The sequence below is a fragment of the Anser anser genome (genome assembly GCF_964211835.1).
Source record: "Anser anser genome assembly, chromosome: 14".
Lineage (NCBI taxonomy): Eukaryota > Metazoa > Chordata > Aves > Anseriformes > Anatidae > Anser > Anser anser.
In genome coordinates, this window is record NC_139735.1 from 4,879,524 (window position 1) to 4,899,946 (window position 20,423).

Consider the following 20,423-nt stretch of genomic DNA (forward strand, 5'->3'; position numbering starts at 1 on the left):
ATTTCTTGAAGTATTAAATCACTTCTGGAAAAACACATGCTCAGCATATCATTACAACAATTATACATCTGTTTGAAATAAACAAGGAGGATAGGCTGCTTTCTTTGGCCTATTTGCTGAAGACATAAGTCATATTCCCTCCAAACAGCTTTCTGTACGACAGGCAGACAGAGACACGCTGCAGTCCCAAAGAGAAGCCGTGGGGCCAGGCTTTGATGTGCCTGCTCTGCGTCCTTCAGGCACAAAAACATCGAGTCTCGGTTCAGGCCAGCCCATGGTGCTCACCAAAGCAGGAGCAGTACAAGGCGGCATGGGAAGGAGGCAGGTCAGCAGCATCTGCAGCCCTGCACAGCATCCCTCCTGCTGGCAATTTGGCTCTGAGCAAGCCTGCTGGCCCCTTGCTCTCATGGAAGAGATCGCAAGCAGTCTGGTTTGAGTTTGGATGTTTGATAAGTTTGCTTTTACATTCAGATTCTCCCTGTTTCTCACCCAGGGGTCTTGCTCCTGGCCCAACGTGCACGACTTCAGCCATTTGCATCCTCGTTGGTGCAAGAGCACGGTGCTGAGGCTTGCATCACGGCCAGTACGGGGTTCTGCTAGTTCAAAGCCAAGCCGTGGGCGCAGTGGTGGGAGCTGCCCTTCCAGCCTCTCCCCTCCCTGCCAGTGCCTTTTTTCTACGTTTTTGTTTTCATTCACATTTACCACCTTCAAGTATAGGATAAAAAACAGGATAAAAAGCAACCTCTGCTATTACAAAACAACGTACAGCTATAACAAAATGCTCTCTAGCTGGCTAAAAATAAGTACCCGGAATAACTTTTCAATTGCAAAGACCGACTGACTTCTGCCCACTTTGGAAAAACAAACAAACAAACAAAACAACAACAACAAAAAACAACACGATTAGTTGAGGACCAAAGCTTGAAAAGATTTCAAATGGTGCCCTCTAGTGAACGTGGAATAAAGTGGGACTGGGAAACAAAACACCAGAGGTAGCCACGAGCTCCCGCAGCAACGATCTGCCTGAAGGATTCAGCGCTGGCCAGCGTTCTGCCAACAAAAGTCAACAAGGCTGTTTCTGTGAAAGCAGCGAGAAAAGAAAGGAGCACCTGAGCGTCCAAAGGGCTTCCGAGCAACAAACAAGTCAAGAAAACAGCTCAGGAAACGAAGCCCAGGACGCTCCAGAAAGCACTGCATCACACAGTGCCAGGGAAGCTCGCCCCTCACTTGAGTGCTGCCTGCCCGCGCTCCTGTGGGGCTGAATAAAGGCAGCGTGGAAATGATTCTTGCCGTGACACCTCTGTGTGCTGCCAGCAGCCCGTGGCCAACGTCACTGGTTTGCTTCTTCCAAGTAGCTAGGGCAGTCTGTTTCCCACACTCGGTGCGTGGCCCACGGCAGGACGAGCCACAGCCAAGAGGAGCCGTGAAGCTCGTCCCACCTCTGGCTCCAGCAGAGCACAGGAGATCCGTGGCCAAGCCTACGTCAGCCTATCACCCCCAGCCACCAGCGCTCAAAAAAGACTCAAACTTGCAGATTTCCAAATCTGCTCTTTAGACGAAAGACACTCAAACTTGTAGATTCCCAACTCCACTTCACCTTCGGCACTGGGATTGCCACCTTGTGTTCCACTCCTGCTCAGGGTTTAAACTTGCACAAGTTTCAGACCACAGACTAATTTTTCTAAATGCAGTCTTTCCAATAAACAGTTATATGTATAGAAAATATTTAGATTTGGATTATATTTGAGAATCTGTCCAGCCATTGCAGAGCAGCACAAATAAAGACACGACACATTTGGCACTTAGTGCTACTTACTGGTTTGCCATCCAAGCCAAGGGGCCCCTGAAAAGGGAAGGAAAAGACAGCATTATAAAAAAATAAAATTAAAGACCAACAATTTACAAACACAGCAATATCAGTCGTGCTCTGAAAGAGGCTCTAGATGCATACAGTACAATCTTTGGCTACGTTACTTGTATACCTAATCCTTCATGCACGCGGTCCAGCAAGAAGGTTGTCAGAAGCCGAGTAAGAGGCGACAATGTGCAGAGCATGAAGAGGCGTGAAAGGAAGCGACAGGGTTAGTGACAGGGACGCTGCTCTGGCACAGCACTTGGGACTGCCTCAGGACTGTAAGGACTGAGAGTACACACACCTGGTTTGGTTAAAGTGAGGGGTGGCTGGGAGCAATTCATAGCCGCCTCGGAGCTGAACTGGTTGGTTTCTGAACAGGACTTGCTAAAACCCTGCTGCGCTCCATGGGCAGCAGCTGTCGCCCCCAAACCATGCTGGTAAGTGTCTCTGAGGGGATGGGATGTCTTGCTGGAGGGGAAGTAAGGGTGCACCTATCCCACAGGCCGATACCTACGTGCTTTGCTCATCTGCAGCGACACGAGGCTGGAAACACGCCTGTATTTGTGGGGCCGAGCACTGAGCTACCCCAGCTCTCCCCCTGGTCTCCCTTTTTTAGGGTAGCTGCAGGAGCGCGCGGTAAATCCCTGTGGTAAGAGACTATTACCCCGTCGTTCCAGGCACGCGGTCCTCGATTAACACAAAGCTGCTGAATGTCTCGTGTCATAGGAAGCCTTCTCGTGAGAAAGGATGGATGCGGGGAGAGGAAGAGCAGGTGCTCTAATGCCCACGGACAAACAGAGGCAGCTACCCTGCCGCCAGCTGGGGCTGCGCAGAGCCAGGCGGGGATGAGGAGAAGCAGCACAAAAGCTGTGGTAGATCCCAGGAGAATGGCATTTCCCAATCCACTGCCTGCAGCCTAGGAACTTAAACCCATTCCTCGTTTAAATCCAGAGAGGACTCAGCCCTGCAAATGTTTCCCAAAGAGATATGGACTGATGGCCGTGGGTCCGCACGGCACTGGGCCTCCTGCTTCCACCCCAAATTTCCAGCCCAGGCTGATGTGTGTGGCTGGGTGAGGACACGCTCGAGAGGGAGCCGAGGGGCTGTGCCAAACCTCTGGGCAGCACAGCCCGGCCTTCTGTCATCCCAAACACCAGCCCAGCGTCGCTGTCCTCTCTGCCTACCGCAAGCACGAGGGCTGTGCTTGTGAAAGGGAGCCTGGAGGTTAGCACATCCCACACCTGCACGCGCGTGGGCATCTTCACAGCTTGCTCTACAAACGTGCTGGGCTCACGTCTCCTCCCGCATGGAGGACTTGTCTTCTGTAAGTCTTAGGGGACTGTTTAGGGTGAACCTTCTTTTAATTTAGCTTAAATCTATGATGCTGAAATGGAGAAAAAAGAGAAAAAAAAAAAGACGTTGGCAAGAGGACCCTAACAGCTGCCTTAAAATAGCATCCTTCCAGCTCCCAGCTCCAGCCATCAGTAAGGAATAAATCAGTCTGCAGCAGCGGTGTGGCTGGGCTTGGGATATAAACCCTGGGATGTGCACAGCTCGATCGGGAGAGAGGCAAAGCCAGAGGACAGAGTCCTGGGCATCAGTACCTGCTCTGCAAGGATGGGGGAGCGGGATGAAAGACGTTCACCTGAAAATAACGGGGCTTCCTGTATGCACAACATTTCTGAATTTACCAAACATAGATTATATTATTTACATGATGTGTGTTATTTCTTAAGAGGGACTACCAGTGAACAACTGCTACATAGCATTAATGAAAGTTACAGGTGAATGCAGTCATGTCCATCAACACAAAGGCTTTATGTACAAATACACAGCTCAGCCAAACTACTCCTGCCCCAACAAACACCCCTCCATACTTCATCTTACCATGTTTCTTTACATCATAACACTTGGGCAAGGCATCGGGTCCACCAAGTTTATTTCCCGAAACTAAGGCTGCTGGAGATGATTCACCTGAAACAGCCATTTGGTGATCTCCAGAGGAAAAAGCTGGGACCTGAGCAAGGAACCCCCAGGATGTCCGAGTTCTCCAAGAAGTAGAAGTCCCACGCATAAAAAAAATATTAAAAAATTACAATAGCAATTCATCAGCTTCTAGCTATTCTTGTATCAGTCCACAAAGGGACATCCAGAAGGAAAAACAATGGCCTATTCAAAGGATGTTTGTTTGAGGGAAAGCATTTAATGCTCGAGAGAAACAATATTCATGGGGCTTTCAAAGGGGCTCCGGGCCAGCCGCTCCGCTGAGCGGACAACGCTGAGACCCAGGCTCGGAAACCTTTGGTCAGCCTGGGCCGGGGACCCGATGGCCATGCCCCACCACGGGGCTGCGGGAGCCAAGGCACCGCGTCGCAGAGCAGCCAGGAAAGTGCATGGGGAGGTGAGGGGACAGCATCGCAAACCCGGGCTCGCTTAATGCAATTTTCAGGAGCACCCATGTGTCGAGACCATCGTCATCTCTTCCTTGAATTCTGCCGTTTTAATTGAACAGAAAGCCATCTTTAGTTCGTTTGATAACTAAGGAACAGCAAATCGGCAACTCCCTATTCCCCCCTCAAAAGCCACCTCTATGTAAGTTTTCATTCTGGAGGAACAAAAAGCACTTCCACTTAAACGACCAGCACAAAGCTTAAGGAGAGGGTGAGCTCTCCGTACACCCTGAGCGAGAGGAGGCATTGCAGCAGCTTCGTGCTGGGATTTTTGCCCAGGGATAAGTTTCACTCGTGCCCTTGCCCATGCTCTACTACAAGCCTTTTGCTCCCATTTCAGCTTCAGAGGAAGGGGATGTGCTCCGTTACAATTAAAAAAAAAAAAGAAAAAGAAATAAGAGCCTAAAGAGCCTTTTTTTTTTGGGTGTGTGCTCATTTCACAGCAAAAGCTCAGGAGGGTCAAGATGTAGCACCGAAATTTTTGCAGTGACAGGTGATTTCACCCAACACTGAGTGCCTGAAGGCTTGGGAACAATTTTATGTTCACCAAAGAGGGAAGACGTGGAGCTTGCAAGCAGCTCTGATTCACGAGCAAAAGCTCTTGCAATAAGTAAACATTTCCCTGCTCCATCCCTCACCCTGCCCAGGGAAAGGCTGGGTGCCAGCCTGGCTGGCCAGCCCTCTGCCTTCCTCCTCCAGTGCCATCGCTGCTGCTGGTGGGGATGGACTCGCTCCAGCAACAGCACAGGAACGTTAGGAGGAAAACATCGAGCGAAAATGCAGCCAGAGATTAAGAGGACAATCCTTCTGAGTTGGGAAATCTTCTCTCATGGTTATTTTTAATGTTTCCTGCTCTGCTAAAAATTAGCACAGGGGTCGGAAGGAACCCTGCAGTCAAATTTTAACAGATTCAAAGGGCTGCCTTCCATCTCTGTCTCTGTGGTTTCGAAAAATCGTAAAATCTTAAATTTGAAAAGGAGGAAAGTGTCAGAACAAAAGGACATGGCAATATTTTAGCATCGCCGCGAAGGGCCCGGGGTCGCTGGGCGTTGCGAATGCCGCGGCTTGCAGCACGGCACAGCCAGGGAGCGGGGACCGTCCCTTCCTATAGGCTGTGCCATAAATCCTATAGGCTGTGCCATAAATCTTCGTGAGAAGGATGGTGTCCACTGGCAACATGGTTCCTTGGCACATTTTTGCATTAGAAGAGAGCTCTGGCAAAGGCTGTGGATGAACACACCCATCCAGCCCCGGCTTTGCTGGCCAAAGAGAGCTTTGGTATTGCTTTGGTTTGTCCAGGACCAAGAAACCTTTGAGGTTATTGGGATAAATGGGGCAGATCTGGAGAGGTCACATCCCACCCCGCTCTGTGATGTCTGTGCTGTGGGTCACAGGTTTGTGCCGGCCATTACTCGGAGCAAAACCACACCAAACGTCACGAGGAAAGCAAAGAAAGCCAGCCAGGCTCCTCCAGCTTCACAACTGCAGGAAGAGAGGAGAAGAGGGACTGAGCAATGAGAAGAGGGACTGAGCAACGAAACCCGGGTCCTAACAGCACCTGAGAAGCGCTGGCACCAACTGCAGATGAACCGAGTACAAGAGAGGGGCGCTGCCGGATGTCACCTCGTCCCTCGCCCCTGTCACTGCTGCCTCTCCTCCTTCCCCAAAGCCTCAGCACAGGACCAAACCCACGTTTCTACTCCATCCGCCAGCACCACCACGAGAATCCTTCACCCTCCCAAACAACAGCATTTAAATGCATGCGCAGAGGTGGCTGACACCCTACTGACGGCATACGTGAAGAACTTACCTGGTGCACACACCGACGGCAACGTCGCCGCAGGTGACAGCCGTGAGCCCAGGTCCCTCGGAGGCTTTTTGGGGTCCCCAGAAGAGGCCGGCCTGAGCCCAGGGCAGCGCCCCTGCTGCTGCCTGCCTGAGTCAGGCACTGAGACCCTTAAAGGCAGGGGGGCGTTTATGTTAATTATGGGGTGGGGGTGGTCTGACGGGGATGGGATCGCTACCAGGGGAACTGCCCTGCACTTGTGTCTACGGATGTGTGCTCACACAGTAAGAGAGTATATATTACTGTACACAATATAACATTTTACAGTACTATATTAGATATAGTATATATAAATTCTGTCAACGTGAACATGCTTATTAACAATCTTTGCTTAATAATTTACTCTGTTTGTTAATATGAAATAAAGCCACTTCGGTATAGTCCAATTGAAATTCTCCTTCGGTTCACAACTGCACGCAAACCTTAAAAACTACTTTTTTAGGAGGAGACCTGCTGCGCCATGAGGGATACAAGCTTGATAAGGGCCAGGCGTGTATTAACAAACCAACCCCTCAACATCTGTGCTCTATTCCAAAAAATAAAAAATAAAATCTGTCCTCAGACTGCTGGGCAGCCTTCTGTCCGTTCTTTGATAGAAACAAAGCAGAAACGAGCAGTAATTTGCTAAAAACTTCACCCATAATGCAAACCAGACCGTGGGGCTCTACAAGAGAGCCACCACCTCGGAGGCTGGGCTGGGCCACGCGGGGCACCCGGTGGCCGCGAGCCGCCCGCCGCACAGCCATCCTCTGCAAGGAGATCCCAGCGCCCTCACACAGGACACCGATGCTTGGAAGGGTTTCTGAAATGCCTCAGAAATAGAAAACAAGATAAAAACAAGCCCAGACACTATTCTGAGGGTGTTTTGGAGGCAGCCGGACCCTGTCCACCACTCAGCCCCTCCGTTGCATCAGCAGCGTAGGCTTCCTGGAGCACGACAGCTCCCAGCTCTCTTCCCAGATGCCAACAACGTTCACTGGGGGTTCGTTATGGAGATAAGGGACCTTTCCCCTTCAGTACCTTCCTCAGACACAAAACTAGCCTCCTTCCATCTGTTCACAGAACTCCCCCATTGTTTTGCTAGACATCTTCTCAAAGACGCCCAAGAAAAATGCCTGGGAGCAAAACTAACGCCGACCAGTCCAAAGGGGTGGAGAGAAACCGCTGCGCTGGGGCCGCTCGCTCCAATTTGCGAGTGAGCCTGCTCGGACCGAACACACAGCAAAGCCAGAGCAGAGCCAGGGCTCACCTCTCCTCCCGGCACACAGGGCACCGAGGAGCCACCGTGACCGAGCGCCTCGACTCAGGGCCAGCTCCTGCTCCCCACGCTCAGGCACGCCAGATCACCGCATTTGTGCTGAGCGCCAGCTCGCAAGCAAGATCTCGCTCATCTGTGCATCACATGGCACCGGTTCTCTTCCAAAACAACAAAGTGCTGTTATGGAAGAAAGAGTCCCCTGACTTCCCCCAAATTTCTGAGGTTTAAATGAGTTCCATGTGTACCGTGCGACTGCTTCTCGCAAGCGCTTGGTGCCCAATTGGTTTTGGGGATATTTTGCATTTAATTTGCATTCAATGTCCAGCTAAGAGAGGAGACAGCCTCTGTGGTGGGAATGAAATTTTGACGTTGGGAAGCAATTGTTTTGGAGGAATACTGACATTTGAAGCAAACACTTCAGCCTCTTAACTCTCTTTGTATTCTTACCCTGCCAGTGCCATCCCAGCTCTCCAGCTGTACTGGGATTACTTCTCCCTTGTGGTTGATGAGCAAACTTCTTGGGTTTTCTCAGTTTTCTTCTGCCTACAAGCCAAACCTCGGTACCAGGTGGCTGTGTCCAAACATACCAGAGACAGACACAGATGCACTCGTACCCAAAGTGGTGAACCAGAGAAAACAGTGCAGGAAGCCAGAAACCAAAGCCCTGCTTCCACACCAGGCACTCGGGTAGCAAAGGACGTCTTCCACCACCCGTCCTTGCAGCCAGTTCCTCACCAAGCCTCCTCCTGCACCAACCAGGTGGGGCCCAGGTGGCCACCTCGAGTCATCCCCAAATTGCCACGTGTGCTTAGTGTCAAAAATCCACCCGTGCAACTGGAGCAGAAAAATCCTCCTTGCAGATGTCATTGGTGCCTAGCGAGGTTCTCTCCTCTGCTTGACCAGAAGGTGCTGGAAGAGAAATGGGAAGCCCAGAAGATAAATAAATGCATCTGCAATTCCTCTTCTGTGTGGGATATAAGGCAACTTTTTTTTTTTTCTTTCCCCTGTGCAAGAGTTACCTCTAAATCAATAGAAAAATAAACAGCTGCCTTAAGAGCTGTTCTTTACAAAATCATTGTTGTCTCCACAGGAGAGAGCCAGTAAACAGACCTAACAGGAGAACACACTGGATGTGCTTTCCCTGCTTAAAGAATTTATCCCCGCTAGGCAAATAGTTACGTGAATTGGCCACAAAACTGATATTAAAATGAAATGAAAAAACTGAAACTAAAAAAGTTTGCCTCGTAAAATGAATGTTTGTTACTTCTGTCTTTTGGGGTCCTACTGGGAGAAGTATCCTTGAAGTCTGAATATGTATGAATAAAGACACTCGCAAGAACAAACACAGGACTGAACCCTGTAATTAGGGGCAATAATTGTAGTTCAACAGTTACGACCTTGATGAAGGTCATAAGAAAACTAAGAAAACTGAGCTTCACAATGGCAACCATTTTGGAGATGGATACAAATTACATGATGCAGTTTTTGAAAATATCTAATGATGTCGGATATTATTTATTTTTTAGAATATGTGCATGCACAACAAACCAAAACACCCATGCAACATACAGGCACTCTGTGTCTGTACACGAGCTACCACCCATGGTCTAGAAAGCGTCTGCCTATTGCAAAAGCCAAGGGAAGTCTGAGATCCACATGCTCTGCCCTACGTAGCACGGTCTCCCGCTCCTGGCAGCCCTCCTGAAGGGTTAAGCTGCTGTTCCCAACACACCCAGCTAAACCCATCTCTTGGAGCTTTTTGGTAAACTCCAAGTGACCACAACAAGATGGAGAAACTCCCACGAAGAGCTGGCTTTGGCACGTGTTCCTCATTTCCTGCACATCAGCCTGTGTTCACAGCATATTTATGGGTCACGCAAACAACTTACATGGACTTTCCCTTGCTGAACTATCTGTTAATTGAGGTTTTTAATTGCTTAGGGAAGAAACCCCAAAACTCATTTGATTGAAGCCCAGGAATGGAGATGCCACCAAAGCCAGGGCCGTGCTGCTCTGCTGTGCTGGGCTCTTGCAAGTGGAGGAACCAGCTTCCCTCCTGCATGTGCTCCCCCAACTCCTTCTCTCAGACATCAGCTCAGAAATAACATTTGGCTTCACTTTTTGTCTTGAAAATTAATTAAAACCAGAGTTTATCATCCTTACAAGTTGATTTCCAGCTCTAAGCACAACAGCTGAGCATTTAGCTCACTGCACAGAGCTCCCAAAATAGTTTCTGAAGATGCTGAGCTGCTTAGCTCCACCAGCTCCTTAGCCTGAGGTAGACCATAAATATGTGAGAATACCCCGTGCAAGAATATTTCAGTTGTGACTGAGCAATTATTCCTTGCAAGGTGCACCAGTGCAAAGTGTGTTGTTTTCAGAGACCATCCAGCACAGTGCCAGCACGCAACGAGGGTTCAAAGGGCCCCTATCACAAAGCACATCGTTAAAAAACAGAAAACGAGATGCTCTCCTTTACCAGAACTCCACTGACTCATCATGGTGTAGTTACTGGTCATTAGAAAAGGATGTTGTTACTCAATACTGAATTATTTTGAGTAAGAAGCTGCCTTACTTCTAAGCACGCAGAACTTGAGGCGTTTTCCTTCCCTGCCTTCCTGAAGAGCTCCCACCTTTGCAAGAGATGGGCAGAACAACGCTGAGGCTCTTTCAGGCAACGCAAATGATTTCCAAAATTCAAAGGCAAACATACGCTAGATGAACCAAATGAATAACACTCTGCTCAACTAAAAATAGATGATATTATTCCAAGGAAAACGTATAAAGTAGGAGACAACTCTGTTTCGTATCACAATTTTTCTGCAAAGCCTATTCCCAGCTCTGCTTTTTATTAATGAAGACATGCACATGAAGTAATTCGCCTCATTAATCAACTTCGTTCCTTTGGTTTCTTCCCACTTGAAGTGACAACTCTCCACTCGGGATGTCACGTTTGGATGCCGGAGTGGAGACTGACTTTGGGAGAGATGACTTAGAGGCAGATGAAACTCTTCAGAGACTTGGGCTCCAGAAGGCCTCTCTGGTGGATGGGAAGAGGGAAGGAAACGGTTTCTGGTGAGCAGCAAATGCAACAGCTCACTAGGGAAGAGGAGAAACACTGTGCAGGAGGACAGCTGAGTAGTTTGAAGGCAAGGAGAAAACCATCCCGACGTGGGGCAGGGGAACGGGACGAGGGCAGGCAGCTAAAGGCACCACCCAGCCACTGCCTCTTCCCTCCATGGATTATTTGGTTCCAGCAAGCGGCTACATAATGGGAAGATCCGCCTGCACCGAAAGGTCAGCTGGAAAGCCTCCTTCCAGTACAGCTCTTCCATCTGGTCCTCATTTTTCTGTTTTCCATCCTCCCCAGATGCGGCTGTCCGCGCCGCTAACGTAAGCAGCCGAGAGCACCCCTGCGCCCGCCCTCTGCAAAGCCAGCCCTTCTGCTCCTCCGCAGCTCTGAGGAGCAGTGTCCCCATCGCGCCGAGCACGCAGCACGGCGAGGTGAGCTGCTCGGCCACGTGGGTTCCCTCTCAGCCACTAAATCACGGGCAGTGCGGGGACGACACCGGCTCTGATGCTGCCACCCTCCTGCTCACCCGCACTGCTGCTTCAGGGGGATCCTCATCCTGGAAAGCGCAGCTCGGGGCAAGTCCCAGGAACAGCCCCAGCGCCTCGTTCTGCCAGGCAAGAAACACATTTTGGTCGTCATCTCGGCTGCACATCTGCTTTTCTTCTGCTCCAGCACAGCTGTGCAAAAACTCCGAATCCAACTCTGGGGCTGCACTTCGGTTTGGGGCTGGGCACTCTTTTGGCAAACACCGGGAGCGTCAGCCAAATTTTGCTCATCAATCTGATCCAAAGGCTGCTGTCATCTCTTCAGAATACTGGCGAGGGGAGCACCAGAGGGAAACAATGAAGTTTGAGCAGCAGTAGCTGGTGTCTTGCCCACGGCCATGCTCAGCGATGCTTCCAGGGCAGCAGGGAAACCACAGCACCCACTTGTGCCCGCTCACAGCACGCACAGCAGGGACAGCCAGAGCCCCGGCACCGTCCCCACAGCTGATAGGAGGTCCCTGAGCCGGGTGCTCATGGACACAGCGATGCCCTGTTCATAAAATGGTGCTGGCCCATCCACGGTCCCCCCCGGTGGGACCGGGCAGCTCACCGTGCATCCCCGCCCCCCTTTGCACCTCCTAACCCAGTCCTCGCAACACTCTGCCTGCCTGGGGCCAACCTGCACACAAAACGCTGTGTATTTCTTGGCAGGGCAGCTGTGGCACTGCCTTGGTCCTGCATTTCTTAAAGCCTTGATAGAAAATGGCTCATTGGGATCTCCCGTACATAAATGCCCCCCGTGCTGCAGTCACTGGCTACATTTCAGAGAAGCCACAGCTTCCCAGTGTGTGCTCTGGACCTTCTGAACAGAGATGGTTGAGACTTCATCCTCCTCATCTCATCCTTTTATCCAAAACACGGTAGCAGGTTCTCTCCTTGCTGCCTTCCCTGCGAACACACCAGTGATGGGACGGCGCAGCCTCCACTGTGTTGTGCAGCCCAGAGCAGACTTTGTCACAGGAGTTTAGAGAAGAAATATATTAGTTATCCAAGTTATTAAGAATGACATCCCTGTCCCTCTTGATCCAAAATTTGCAGGTGAACATCCCAGAAAGGCCTGGAAGCAGGGACTGTGGGGCAGCAGGCGGTCACCTGCTCCAGTCCCAGCAATATCCTGCACATGGCTGCAGGTGACGATGACATCCAGCACAGGAGAGCGAGATGGGAACTGAACACCGGGGCCAGAGAGACAAAAGGGCCCCCGTGCCCCCCATGCAGCTGCACTAACACAGCTCAAAGGCTTGTCCTGACCAGGGTCGTGCCTGGCCAACGAGCCCCAGCTCACTGGGAGAAACAACCTGAGCCGCTGCACTTAAAGCCCGTAACTGCAGAGGGCTCCTGCTCTATTTCCACTTCGTTCACTTGATCCTGATACTCGAAACCAGAAGGGATTTAGAGCAAGACTCGTTATTGTTGGCACATGCTTAGCTGTTGAACATAAGTCTAAAAGCCCAGCTGGATTAAAAGACCTGCTCAAACCGTCTAAGAGCCTACCTGCTCTCCCTGTTGCTGGGGTAGCTGAGCACCTTCTGGGCTTCGCACGTCGATGCTCTGAACCCTGCAGACCTGAGCGGGGAAGGGAGCTGACAGAAGGCAGAATCACAGCTTTCAGAAAAGAAACAGAAAGACTCCCAGCGCAATCCGCAGCACCCTCGAAGCATTTGGTAGAGCAGAGGCACACGTACAGCAGCGCACGTTCATGCCTTGTCACCAGTCATCAAAAATGCTCGCTTTCCCTTAACCTGCCCCAATATCAGAAGTTCACAGTAAACTAACCCCCACAGTCTCCTGTCAAATTTGGCTGAAACTGGGGGGAGAAAGGGAGAAGACAGACCTGTGCACCCCTCGGTCCATACAAAGCTACACTAGACACGTTGTGATCCACATTCAACAGGATTTCAAAACTGAGATGAACAAGACTGGAAAAAATCAACAAATCCAGGTCTGCTACTGCAGTAATAGTAGGGCATGCCGTAACCCTAAAAATAGAAACCAGTTCTCTGGGGTTTATAAAACAATAACGAACCTACAGAGCTCATAAAGTAGAAATTGTTTCTGCAGTAAAGTTTAATTTTAGGGCCCATACCCCCCCCCCCCCTTATGATGTTAACTATCAAAAGATTAAAAGCATCTTATGAATGCTATTTTGTCTTCGGGCCTGTTTCTAGAGCTCTGATTCACTTCATCCGAGTAAAGCTTCAATTATTTTCAACTTGCTTAAACACCAGCAGCTCACAAAGAAAATCAAAGCGCTGCTACCCAGGAGGTGGAAGCGTTACCACATCCATCTCTGATCCCAAACGCCATTTAATTTCCACTTTACTTCTGCATTTGCTCACAGTTCAAGTTTTACGCAATTTTGGTAAGGAACTGCAGAAAGCACGGAAGGAGGGAAATTTTAGAAACGATCAGGAAATGCGTGCAACAACGCACAACATCCCTGCATCCGCTCACAGGACTGGGTTGAGGTTTGCCACATTAGAGACACCTCCAGACGTGCCAGTGCCCGGCTCCATCCCAGGCAGCGCCCACCCACAGGCAGCGCTCTCCCAAGAGGACATCCAGAGCATCACCCCTGCAGCGCAGGCTGAGCTTTGGAGCCCTGCTCACCCCCCTCCGCCAGCCCTGAACTCTTTAACGGAGGCAACCACAGCTGGGATGAGGACCAAACCCATCTGCTGAATTTTTACCTGCTCAGAGTTTATTTGATCAGCCTGAAGGGAACTAATTAAATCAGTTCGACTAAGCAACTGGATGTAATAAAGTCTCTCCATATGCTTTTGCTGAATTAGACTCTGAAGTCTGCTTTATGCTGAGTTTCGCCCTTCAGGTATATGTATTGCTTTGGAAATGCAATTATTATCACCTCCTTATTAGATAAAGCTACTTAGTGCAGCCACAGGCACGTAGGTGCAGTAACTCGCTGTTTGCTGGGCTGGGCTCACACGGTTCTGCACAGCCAGGAATAAAACCAGCATCTGAGCTTGTCTGGACTGCAGGTCCCAGGGAGAAAGGAGAGAGGGGGTGAATGAACAAATCTTTTAGCAATGTTAAAGCTGTTTTCCTAGTGCACGTGTGGCGGCAGAGCTGGAGGTCACTGTCAGCCCTCAGCACCATCCAGGAGAGCTGGAGCAGCAGCACAATCCCTCACCGGGACCTGGACTCAGCACAGAGCTGGGGCCACCCACCAGGACAGGCTGGGGCGCGTGCTCTGTCCTAGGGAAAAATTGCTATTTCATCTCAGCATTTCTGATTTTCAGAGCTCCACAACCCAACCACAGGCGCAAGCTTTGCTGGAATATCACCAACACAGAGAAGAAGGGGGCAAACCTACCTCCGGTCAAGGGCACTGCTCATCCATCAGTGGCTAGCCACATCCTGCAAGAGCAGGAAGCCACCCTAAAACTGCTGTTAAATGGGCTGATCGAAGCAAGGTCTCCCCCCTTAAACTCAGCTCCCAGCAAGCTGCTTGTGTGTTTTTGAGCCCTCCTTGCTCTGCCAAGGCCCCACGGGCACGGTGAGCCCCCTGGTGCGGGCTGGTGCTGCTGGGGGAGGCAGAGCCCCGTGTCCCCCCCTCCTGACCTCCGTATGGCTTCTCCTCCAGCCCCTTACACCAAGCTGCTTCTCTCACAAACAGTCGGTGGGGCCCCAGCCTACTGTGAAATTCATCACCACTGAAAAAAACATGAAATACCATGAAAGAGTTCAAGCCTTTCACCCGTGTAACCATTACTGGAGAATATTGCATAGGCTCCTGAGTTTTAGGGCTGAACTTCTCGAAAGGCTATCACTGATGAAGAGGGAGGAAAGAAGGCAAAAAAAAGATCAAGACACGCAAAGAAAATCAAGTGTCATGGAAAAGTCAGATAGGATCACAGAGTGCAGATTAAAAGAGAATAAAAATAAAAGGAATAGCAGAGTTACCGGATAACCATCGCGTCCTGACTGCCCCTGTGGTGGGGAACAAGCGAGATAACAAGTCAGTCAATGCACCCGTAGCAGCACGACAGCACATTGCAGCAGGTAGGATCGGGGGCATCAGCTCCCCAGCTGGCCCCAGGGCTGAGCTCCCTCCAGAGGAACCTCTCAGGGAAGTTTTCCTCTCAAAAAGGTCACACCTACAGCCCATTTCCCCAGACTTCGACCTTGCGCTTCACTTTGGCTACTTACCGAGGGTTTCGCCAACTCGCACCCAACCCCGCTGCCCCAGCAATCGGCCAGATCCTGGCCGTGCACCCACAGCTCCATCCCACACGCTGGGGAGAGGTTTCACTGCTGACTGCTGAGTGTTAAACTCCTGCTGCAGCACCTGGGCCAGTGCAGGTTTCCCCCTCTCGGACCTATTCATTTCCTCGAGGATGAGGCTCTCCCAGCTAAACCTCACCTCTGTTTGCAATGAAGCAGAAAGAAGAGGATGCTACGGGGAGAGACCGTAAGTCATTAACAACACCTGCAAGATCAGCAGAGAAAAATACAACCCACCCAGGGTATTTCGCCTTTTCTTCTCCCCTCGGAGGGTTCCCAAAGGCATTTACAGCTCGAGCTGCTGGAAATACACCAGGAGCTACGCTGGCGGCACTGCACGGGGCTGCAGAGAGCCTGCTGCAAGCCAGACGTAAGGCAGATATCCGGGAAGGAGCTGTTAAGCATTAGCTGGTACACAAGTAGGCAGTAAAGCTTGTGTCTGGTACAGCAGTGTCATGTGCTACTATAAACATAGGTTATGTCAGCGTGCTGCAGATACGCAGGGAGATTCATCCATTTCTTATGGCATGAGCAGCTCTGGCAGCTGGCTCCTACGCGGTACGGTGGTTCTCGCTTCTTGCTAAGTGCCCCGAAGCTTTGAATGCCTCCCGCAGCATTATTGATTCATCCAGAAACAACACTGACTTCAACAACCACCTATTTAACAAATTACAGTCTTGGGATAAAACGTACAGTGAGATTTTTATGGAGACGTATGGCACTGGAGCACACACACAAATAGGAAACACTTGTAACTCTCTCGCTGGTGAGCTCCCCAGTCAGCATGCTAATACATAAAGTGTCTGTTAATATCTGGGACTGTAAATGTTTAATTACGCTATGTGGTAAGTCTATCCTTCAATTGTAGAAATTTCCTACCCAGCATGTGATTTTAATACCCTCTGAAACAGAGGTTTTATAGCACATCGCAGCAGAATACCCCTCGCTCACAGACAGGATGATCAATCATCCAACAGCCACAAATCCTGCACCACAAATTCTAATAATTTCATATACACAGCTAGCTTATGACAGCCAAAATGAAATACCAGAACAACTGCTACCAGGGAACAACGGAATTGAGGATACAGTTTTAGCAGCGTGTGATGCCGTACATGTAAGATGTAATCAACTCCTTATGGCCAAAATCAAGAAACAGAAGAAACTAATAGAGTTAAATGCAGTACTGTTGAAATAAAATAATATTGTGGTTCTGTGGGTTCTAGGACTTTTATTATATATTATGTTTAAAGAAGTCCCTGGCAAACGCTACTTAAACTAAAAATGCAGGATTATTATTATTTTTGTAAATGAACTAAAACAGGAGTTGTCTCTTAAAGAAGGGCAAGGGGAGAGAAAAATGTCTTGTTTGTGTTAAATCTCCCCTGCGCTCCCTTTGCAATTCAATCGTGCCGTGGGAACCAGGAAACGAAACCAAGGAGAGACAAAGAAAAATTAGGAGTGCGCCATATGTTGCCTACGCCGCATACACCAGAAGTGAGCAGAGCACACGTGAAGAAGCGTAACACAGTTAGCCGTGTGTGGGCTGATAACAGCCCCTGGTAACAGCAGGAGCAGAGCTGAAATGGTTAAATAAACCCATTTTAAATAGCCAAAGTAATTTATGAGAAGTCCCTTCAAAGACATATATATATATATGTATATATATGGAGATTTGAATAGCCTATATCCTCTTCATTTGTAACCTGCCACTGAGCAAGAAATTAAAAATACTTTTCAAATTAAGTCGAATTGCATGAGCTGCAGAGAGGAATGACACCACCACCCCGCAGAAGCAGCGCAGGGCCCGGCCCCAACGCCCGAAATGCCCCCCAGCAGCACGCGGCTGCAGGACTTTACCCCATTCCCCTTCGGATGGTGCTCGCCCCGTGAATGCCCCCAGAACCAACATTTCACAAACCCACGGAGTCATTTTTATTGTGTGGGTAGAAAGGCTCTGTTGCAGTTTTTAATTACGGAATATTTACAGGAAAATTAATTCATTGACAGACTAAGTTTTGGAACACAAACTAACAGGGAAAATTCGTTTGTTTGCGTTTCTCGAGCCAGTCAGTATCTTGGATTTATTGCTAGTGCTGGGCACAACTTTTAGTGCAAATGTGTTCAGATCTCAAAGAACGGTCAAGTCCAAGCCATTAAGTCTTAAATTTCCCTGATTTGCTTCTTCAAAACCTGGCCAAATAATAATTTAGCTCAACTCCCTCTTTGGGCTAAAAAAAATAAACTTGAAATAGAAGCAAAATTTCCAAGGGCTAACAGCCATGAACTAACCCCACCGGTGGCGGCGTCCATCCCAGGAGAAGCACAGCCATGGCGCTGTGACAGCCCCTGTGCTCCACATGCATTTCCCTGTCAGCTTTTGGCCTCTAAACAGATGTACAGACCTGGAAATTAATTAGCCCAGGAATACTTAGCAAACTTATTTTTTCCTGAAACAATCCTGTTTTAACCCAGTGAGGCTCTATAAGAAGAGTGACGTGAAGAAACATCTCTGCTAATGCAACGGTGAACAAGGGAACACGTGGCTGCCAACAGCCTGCACCTCTCCTCCTCCTCCGGCTTTTAGGGAAGAAAGGTAGAAGGAAAACAGAAGCACCTAATGCCCATAAATTCTCTTTAAAAATCCCTCAGCAGCTGAGAGGGCCCAAGCGAAACGCTGTATTCTCGCTCCAAAAGCAGCGGGAGAACATCAGATTTGGATGTGGTGGTGGCACAGCGCAAGGCACGTCTGAACATTTGGAAAGAGGAGTTGACACATTTTCAACTATTACCCCTTCAAACAACAAATTCCCCATAAATTTTCTGGTCGCACTGGGAGGAATGCTCGTTACTCTCCCCAAGACTTCAAAGAGAAGCAAGCGAGCTACGTCTTTCCCTCCAGCCCCCTTTGCGAGCCTACCAAACCCATACTAAGCGATGGAAACGCAACAGATAAGAAAAGCAAGGCAGAGCTTTAGGACTAAAAATCCCACCAAAACGTTAAAATATTAGTACAGCACTCGTTCAGCTAAATGGAAGCTGAGTAAAGACGCTCTAGAGGGAAAACTCTTTACTGAATATTTGCTTGGTTTAAAATTACTGGAAGTCCCCGAGGGCAGCAAGTTAAACATTTAAAAACTCCCCCCACACCATTTGTCTACAATTGTGAAAAAAATACAGCAGCATCTGGTACCAATTGTGCTGCCAGACACACCTCTACCAAAAAATGCTGTGCTTTTGCAACGACACAGAAAGGAAGGGGAGGGGGAAGGGGCAGCCTTAACTTTGTTGATCCAACAGTAAAATCCACGATACTTACTGCAGGTCCTGGAAAACAAAAAGAAAAACAAAGAAAAGAGTCACTTAATTATGAAGTATAATCTACAAAAAAAAAAAAAGCACATAATAGGGGAAAAATCAGGAAGTCGCAGTACTTCTCGGTTCAGTCCCAACGCGATGACTTTCTGGACGCACTCAACGCCACCCACCCGCTCCCGTGCGGGACCGTCTCACCCGCTGGTGGCAGGGCAGCACTTACAGCAGCCATGAGACCCCGTTCCTACACCCTTTTCCCAGCGTGACTCCCTCCTCTGCCCCGTGCGAGGCCCTGGGCACTTCACGAGGCATTGCTCGCATTCAGCACCCAGAGCGCCACGTGCAACCACAGAGCAACCTGGTGAGGATGTTGCTACGGCTGCCCTCGAGTCCGGAGCGATGCACAGATCCCAAATGTCACTGTCATTCAGGCCCCCGACCTCAAAACATGTCACAACAACCAACCTCCTGCACGTGCAGGATGCTCTTGTGCATCCTGCTTGGGGGCTTTGCCGTGCTCGGAGCCAGCTGAGCGGCTGATGCACGATGCGTTAAATCCAGGGGGAAAAAAACACCTTCTACAGTGGGTTTGCGTGTACCGGTATCACAGCCTGAAGCTGTGGTTAGCGGCAGTTAATAAACAGTAATAAATAACAAAAATTTGCGTTCCCCTGCAGGGCAGGGGTCCCCGCCACGTGCCAGACGGATTCCTGCAGCTTTCCCAGCGCTCGCCCTGCTCGGCGCTACCCGGAGGTGAACGCTGAGCCCCCGGCCTAATGCAAGCCATGTTTCCCTCCCGTTTGTGAGGCATCCTAAAGCTCTCCGATTTGGGCTCCTTCATGCTCCATTTCCCGTCTGATCCAAACCAGAAACAAATCACAATTAAAAAAGAAAAAAATGTGGGAAAAATTAAAACGGAGGAAAAAACAGCTTTCTTCGTCGCGTATTATTCTATAACATACAACGAGAAGCGCGTTTCAGGCTAACACATACTCAATGTTTTTAAAGTTTGTTTAAAAAAATCGTATGTTGAAAAGCTAAATAAGAAAACCCCCGAAAGCCTGAGAATTAAGACTGGGACCAGGGAACAACGGGCAGAGCCTGCTGCCAAAAATCAGCCCAGTAACCCGTGTTTCTCAGCTTAACGTGGCCAGCTCTGCACGCAGCCAAGAGCATGGGGGGCACGGAGAGGAGGCGACGACCTCCAGATCTGCCCCCTACCCAGGGCCAGCCAAGTTTCAGTGCTAAAATTCACACGGGCTATTAGCGTGCTTTCTTTGGTTTAATTTCTTGTGAATACAGAAGCCAATGGATCTGGGCCAATTTATTAACTGAGAATCATAAACCTGATTTATTAACTCCCTTATATGCCAAGCTACCCACAAAAGCCCTTTTGTAGAAAAGTAAAAACTAAGTCTCAAATAAGAATCGGCCAGGAAATTATTTTAATATGGGATTTCAATCAGCTACCAATTATAATCTCCTTGGAATTTGCTGCCTTTTTCCTTTTTCCAGCTACCGTTTTCTCCCAGCGCATGCAGGCAAGCGCTCCTTTAAAATGCAAGGCTCAAAGCTGGGGGCTCTCTGTAGATGCCACGGAGGATGCTCCCCAGGGACGCCTGGGGAGTTAGGCTCCTCTTTAGCGGCAGTCACGGCCAGTAAATCTTCACTAAGGCTTAAAGTGAAACCTATCGAACCAAACTTGTTTCCCCTCTAAGAACAACATCACGTGCTGGCTTGCAGAACGTGTTTTCTAAAAGCTCAGCCACAAGACGGCTGTCTCCTGTGGAAGCAAGTCAAGCGTTTTGCGAGGCAGCGGCAAACAGAAGTTCATTG

General features: G+C 49.5%; 1 protein-coding gene across 6 annotated transcripts in view; it reads right to left on the minus strand.

The window, feature by feature from the left end:
- COL23A1 (collagen type XXIII alpha 1 chain) overlaps positions 1-20,423 on the minus strand; it is a 173,307-nt gene that overhangs the window by 24,770 nt on the left and 128,114 nt on the right. For all 6 annotated transcript variants that reach the window (XM_083798343.1, XM_083798342.1, XM_083798345.1 and 3 more), the window contains 2 exons: positions 18,487-18,599; positions 1,817-1,843 (listed from right to left, as the gene is read on the minus strand). In XM_083798343.1, the coding sequence (XP_083654469.1) occupies positions 1,817-1,843; positions 18,487-18,599 (140 nt within the window). The remainder of the gene's footprint in view (positions 1-1,816; positions 1,844-18,486; positions 18,600-20,423) is intronic.